At 46.6% G+C, this 6,744-nt stretch overlaps 1 protein-coding gene across 1 annotated transcript; it reads right to left on the bottom strand.

Annotated features, from left to right (window-relative positions):
* Positions 1-4,939: 4,939 nt before the first annotated feature.
* Positions 4,940-6,307, bottom strand: LOC138373204 (uncharacterized). Its single transcript, XM_069339240.1, has one exon. The coding sequence runs from the start codon at positions 6,305-6,307 to the stop codon at positions 4,940-4,942; it is 1,368 nt and encodes a 455-aa protein (XP_069195341.1).
* Positions 6,308-6,744: the final 437 nt, after the last annotated feature.

The following is a 6,744-nucleotide window of genomic DNA, read 5'->3' as shown; positions in this document are numbered from 1 at the left end:
GTCTGTCTCTGTCTCTTTGTATTGAACTATCTGTGCCTGCATGATGCAGCAGTTAGCTCTCGGACCCCGCCTTTCTAAACGTCGGTTGTCTAATGCACCGACTGTTCAGTTTTGTCTATCGTGTGTGTGTATTCACCTAGTTGTGCTTGCGGGGGTTGAGCTTTGGCTCTTTGGTCCCACCTCTAAACTGTCAATCAACTGGTGAACAGATTCCTGAGCCTACTAAGCTCTATCATATCTACATTTGAAACTGTGTATGGAGTCAGCCTCCACCACATCACTGTCTATAATGCATTCCACCTGTTAACTACTCTGACACTGAAAAACTTCTTTCTAGTGTGGCTCATTTGGGTACTCAGTTTCCACCTCTGTCCCCTTGTTCGCGTATCCCCCGTGTTAAACAGTTTATCCTTATATTCCCTGTCAAGTCCTCTGAGAATTTTGTAGGTAGAGATCATGTCTCCCTTCATTCTTCTGTCTTCCAGTGTTGTATGGTGCATGTCACACAGTCTTTCCTCGTAACTCATGCCTCTTAGTTATAGGACTAGCCTAGTGAACTTTTTCCAGCTTCGTCTTGTGCTTGGCAAGGAACGGGCTCCATACTGGGGCCGCATACTCCAGGATTGGTCTTACATATATGGTATACAAGGTTCTGAATGATTCCTTACACAGGTTCCTGAAGGCGCTTCTAGTGTTAGCCAGCTATTTTTATGTGGGCTTCAGGAGACAGGTTTGGTGTGATATCAACTCCTAGATCTTTCTCTCTGTCCGTTTCGTGAAGTACTTCATCTCCCATTCTGTATCCAGTGTCTGGCCTCCTTTTTCCACCGCTTAGTTTCATTATCTTACATTTACTCAGGTTGAACTTTAGTAGCCATTTGTTGGACCATTCATTCAGTTTGTCTTGGTCATCTGTTAACCTCATAGTATCTTCCTCCGTTTTAATCCTCCTCATAATTTCTGCATCATCAGCAAAGAATGAGAGGAACGATTCTATACCCTCAGGGAGATCATTGACATATATCAGAAACAGTATAGGTCCAAGGTTTGAACCCTGCGAAACTCAACTGATGACGCCTCGCCAATCTGAAACCTCGCCCATCACAGTGACTCGCTGTCTTCTGTTGCTTAGGTACTCCCTTATCTAATGGACTACCTTCCCTTTCACTCCAGCCTGCATCTCCAGTTTTTGCACCAGCCTCTTGTGTGGTACTGTGTCAAAGGCTTTCTGGCAATCCAAAAATATGCAGTCTGCCCACCCCTTTCTTTCTTGCCTGATTTTTGTTGCCTGGTCGTAGAATTCAATTAATCCTGTGAGGCAGGACCTGCCATCCCTGAACCCATGTTGATGTTGTGTTACAAAGTTCTTTCGCTCCAGATGTTCCACTAGCTTTTTTCGCACAATCATCTTGCATGGTATGCAAGTTAGGGACACTGGCCTGTAGTGTCTTCTGTTTATTCCCCTTCTTGTATATCGGGACTACATTAGCCATCTTCCAATTTTTTGGCAGTTCCCCGTTACCAGTGATTTGTTATACACTATGGAGAGTGGCAGGCACAGTGATTCTGCTCCTTCCTTTAGGATCCAAGGGAAGATTCCATCTGGGCCTATAGTCTTTGTCACATCCAACTCTAGCAAGAGCTTCCTTACATGTCCACTGGTAATCCCAAACTCTTCTAGTGGTGCCTGGTTAACTATTCCCTCTCTTATCTCTGGAACTTCTCCTTGCTCTAATGTGAAGACCTCCTGGAATTTAGTATTCAGTTCCTCGCACACTTCCTTGTCGTTTGTTGTGAATCTGTCTTCCCCTATCCTCAGTTTCATTACCTATTCCTTTACTGTTGTTTTTCTCCAGATGTGGCTGTGCAGTAATTTAGGTTGAGTCTTTGCCTTGCTTGCGATATCATTTTCGTATTGCCCTTCTGCCTCTCTTTTCAACCTGACGTATTCATTCCTATCTCTCTGGTATCCTTCTCTGCTCTCAAGTGTCCTGTTATTTATATAATTTCTACACGCCCTTGTACTTCGTTGCTTAGCTAGCCTGCATCTCTGATTAAACTATGGGTTTCTCACCTGCATTTCGTTTTTTTCCTTTTGGACTGGGACAAACTTGTCAGCTGCCTCCTTACACTTTTGTGTAATGTAGTCTATCCTGTCTTGGGCCGTCTTTCCCCTGAGCTCTATTTCCCATGTAATATCTATTAGGAATTTTCTTATCTCTTCATAGTTTCCCTTTCGGAATGCCAGCCTTTTGTTTCCAGTTCCCTTCCTTGAGTTCATTAACCCTTCTTCGACCAAATACTCAAATGTCAGAACACTGTGATCGCTCATTCCTACTGGGGCCTCGAAACCGATATCCCTTATGACGGAGTCATTCAGAGTGAAGACATGCTGGCTTAAAAAGTTTGATGTCGCCACCTCCAATAGTTTAGTTCTCCATGTTTCCTCTCCTCCATACGGTTCCTTTGTTCTCCGAGTCTATCCTTCCATGATTGAAGTCCCCCATGATGAGCAAATGGGATCAAATTCTACAGGCAGCAGAGGCTGCTCTCTCAATTATAGTGTTAAATTAACTGCCATGTTGCTATTGTTGTCATACTCTTGCCTGGGTCTTCTGTCGTTTGGTGGAGAATCATATATCATTGCTACTACTACTCTTGGTCCTCCCATCGTCATTGGACCTGTAATGTAGTCTCTGAACCCTTCGCAGCCTGGGATAACCATCTTCTCTAAACTCCATTCCTGTCTCATTAGTAGGGCCACACCGCCGTGTGTGTGTGTGTGTGTGTGTGTGTGTGTGTGTGTGTGTGTGTGTGTGTGTGTGTGTGTGTGTGTGTGTGTGTAAACGGTAGCCTTAGGCGTAATTTTACAACTTGAAGAGGACAGCAACTGACGGGGTTCAGAATCACTCGACATTTACACATGTAAATGTGTAAACGGTTTATAACAACCAAATTAGAAATAATTAATTATCACTACTATACATCAACGGCACAAAGTAACATTACTCCAAAGACTTGTTAACATACGTAAATGATAATATATACGATACAAAAATATGATAATATATGACTATAAGCTATATTAAATACGGTGATGTATATAACACAACTTCAAAAAAAAAAAATCGAAAACGTAAGACTAAACCCAAAATGCTTTACACGAAAAACAAAACACAATATATAAACGGTGAAAATATCTTGCTGCCGGTAATTAGTGTGTGGTAATGGCCATTACTTGAAACAAAACAGCAACAGCAGCGCTTAAGCTCCGGACTCGTGTAAAAACACAGATGCAAAGTTTGTGGCGAATTTCTATTACTGTTGCCCAAACTGTTACGACTTCCTCATTTTTACGGCCTATGTTCCCGAGTCTCGGCCACCGTGAGCCTATCCTAAAGAAGATAAAATTCCGGAATGAATATATGGCTCGGTCAGCATGTCCAACATATGTTGAATACCGCGGGGCGTTATGTGGGCACTGTTGACAATGTTCGGGCACTGTTGACAATGTTCGGGCACTGTTGACAGTGTTCGGACACTCCTGACAGCGTTCGGACACTACATATGGTGTGGGGAGGGATTGTGCGTCTGTGTGTGACACTGAGGGGTGAGACTGTGTGTGTGTGTGTGTGTGTGTGTGTGTGTGTGTGTGTGTGTGTGTGTGTGTGTGTGTGTGTGTGTGTGTGTGTGTGTGTGTGTGAATCACGGGAGGGAGGTGAATGTGTGTTTATTTCACAGAGTGGTGAGGGAACTGTGTGTGTGTTTCGACCGGTTTTCTTGGAGCGTGTTTGTTCAGTCAAGCCATTCATAAATGGTGCCAGCAGGCACACACAGCCATCAAAACCAGTGGTAGAAATTGATATGGGTGTTTCATTAGCAGTGACAAAGAGAATACTTAAACAAATATCTAATGAAGATCTCACCGACCTAACAAATTCTCAAAGACCTGAAAGTTGTAGCATTAAATATTATGATAGATATCGTGAGGAGACATTCACATATGGGACTAATAGAACAAGAAACCGGCAATGTGATGTTATAGTGGCCAGAATACGCCTGGGATATAGACGTATCTGGCAGCTTTCTCAAAACCCAAATGTCGAGTACACAATGTGTCAACTTTGTGAAAGAGAAAACATGCACTCTCTTGAACATTATATTGTAGAATGTCCCATACTGACTGACTTTCGCCCTCCTGGGCTAAGGTATGCTGAACTCTGTAGTTACTATATGAGTACTGGAACACTTGATGATATATTGGACTTGTATCCAAAATTGACCATGTAATGTATCAATCATACAATGTATGTATGTGATGTAACTATATAACCTGAGCTTGTAAAAGCACCTTCATCACCTTCAGTGATTAAGTGCTTAATTGCACACTAGTTTCTTTATCAGCTACCTCACCCTGTCAGGGTAAATGAGACAAATGTATGTGAATGCATGTGTGTGTGTATATATGTATGTGTATGTGTGTGTATGTATATGTATGGGTATAAAGCATATATGGAAGCTGATCAGAATTACATTTCACCTTTGTGAATGTACATTAATGACACTATGTAAAAGACACATCTAATACTTTATGTAGGGCGTACGTAAATCTGTGTATCTATGTATTTACGTATGTAGGTTAGCTTAGCATTTTAAAAGCACCGAATCACCTTCTGTGGTTGAGTGTTCAATAAACCCTTGAACTATATGTTTAACACTTCTCTAACCCTGTCCATGGAGGACAGAGGAAAATGTATATATGCTGGTTAGCATTGTAAATGTGTGGCCACGTCTGTGGTAGAAAATAATAATAAAAAAAAAAAAACTACCCGGCTCAACCTGTAACTCCTGGTGAAACGTGACCTCTCGAATGTTTCAGTCTTTGTTCCACCGATAGTGTAAGTATTTTCGAACAGGTCTACAAGTATTAAACCAAACATTACATAAAAATTGCCGTTGTTTTTATGTCATTCACGTGGATTGTGGTTGGTGGAGGAGCGTGGTTGGTGGTGGAGCGTGGTTGGTGTAGGAGCGTGGTTGGTGGAGGAGTGTGGTTGGTGGTGGAGCGTGGTTGGTAGAGGAGCGTGGTTGGTGGTGGAGCGTGGTTGGTAGAGGAGCGTGGTTGGTGGTGGAGCGTGGTTGGTGTAGGAGCGTGGTTGGTGGAGGAGTGTGGTTGGTGGTGGAGCGTGGTTGGTAGAGGAGCGTGGTTGGTGGTGGAGCGTGGTTGGTAGAGGAGCGTGGTTGGTGGTGGAGCGTGGTTGGGGAGGAGCGTGGTTGGTGGTGGAGCGTGGTTGGTGGAGGAGCGTGGTTGGTGGAGGAGAGTGGTTGGTGGAGGAGCGTGGTTGGTGGTGGAGCGTGGTTGGGGAGGAGCGTGGTTGGTGGAGGAGCGTGGTTGGTGGAGGAGCGTGGTTGGTGGAGGAGCGTGGTTGGTGGAGGAGCGTGGTTGGTGGTGGAGCGTGGTTGGTGGAGGAGCGTGGTTGGTGGTGGAGCGTGGTTGGTGGAGGAGCGTGGTTGGTGGTGGAGCGTGGTTGGTGGAGGAGCGTGGTTGGTGGAGGAGCGTGGTTGGTGGAGGAGAGTGGTTGGTGGAGGAGCGTGGTTGGTGGTGGATTGTGGTTGGTGGTGGAGCGTGGTTGGTGGAGGAGCGTGGTTGGTGGAGGAGAGTGGTTGGTGGAGGAGCGTGGTTGGTGGAGGATTGTGGTTGGTGGTGGAGCGTGGTTGGTGGAGGAGCGTGGTTGGTGGAGGAGCGTGGTTGGTGTAGGATTGTGGTTGGTGGAGGAGCGTGGTTGGTGGAGGAGCGTGGTTGGTGGAGGAGCGTGGTTGGTGGTGGAGCGTGGTTGGTGGAGGAGCGTGGTTGGTGGAGGAGCGTGGTTGGTGGAGGAGCGTGGTTGGTGGAGGAGAGTGGTTGGTGGAGGAGCGTGGTTGGTGGAAGAGCGTGGTTGGTGGAGGAGCGTGGTTGGTGGTGGAGCGTGGTTGGGGGAGGAGCGTGGTTGGTGGAGGAGCGTGGTTGGTGGAGCGTGGTTGGTGGTGGAGCGTGGTTGGAGGAGCGTGGTTGGTGGAGGAGCGTGGTTGGTGGAAGAGCGTGGTTGGTGGTGGAGCGTGGTTGGTGGTGGAGCGTGGTTGGGGGAGGAGCGTGGTTGGTGGAGGAGAGTGGTTGGTGGAGGAGCGTGGTTGGTGGAGGAGCGTGGTTGGTGGAGGAGCGTGGTTGGTCAAGGAGCGTGGTTGGTGGAGGAGCGTGGTTCAAGTGTTGGAGGGCGTATAGATGGAAACAGCTTTGATGCATATAATTAGCGATCAGAAAACATGGCATCATATGCTTTTAAAGTCCATTAGCGCTAACTGCACGCTAATGATGTGTAAACACACGCACGCACGCATGCACACACACACACACACACACACACACACACACACACACACACACAGGGTCTGGTAGCTGAGTGGACTGCGCGCGGGACTCGTAATCCCGCGGCCCGGGTTCGATTCCCGGCGCCGGCAGAGAAAAATGGGCAGTTTCTTTCACCCTGATGCTCCTGTTACCTAGCAGTAAATAGGTACCTGGGAGTTAGACAGCGGTTACGGGCTGCTTCCTGGAACTGTGTGTGTGTGTGTGTGTGTGTGTGTGTGTGTGTGTGTGTGTGTGTGTGTGTGTGTGTGTGTGTGTGTGTGTGTGTGTGTGCGCGCGCGCGTGCGTGTGTGAAAAAACTAGTTAGCAGTTAGTAACAGTTGAAAGGCGGGACGAAAGAG

This window comes from Procambarus clarkii, chromosome 41 (genome assembly GCF_040958095.1).
Source record: "Procambarus clarkii isolate CNS0578487 chromosome 41, FALCON_Pclarkii_2.0, whole genome shotgun sequence".
Classification (NCBI taxonomy): Eukaryota; Metazoa; Arthropoda; class Malacostraca; order Decapoda; family Cambaridae; genus Procambarus; species Procambarus clarkii.
This window is presented reverse-complemented; position numbering and strand designations above follow the sequence as displayed.

What these genes read in the sequence shown, in the direction of transcription:
- LOC138373204 (XM_069339240.1), bottom strand. Translation starts at nt 6,307, where the DNA reads ATGCCATGTTTTCTGATCGCTAATTATATGCATCAAAGCTGTTTCCAT.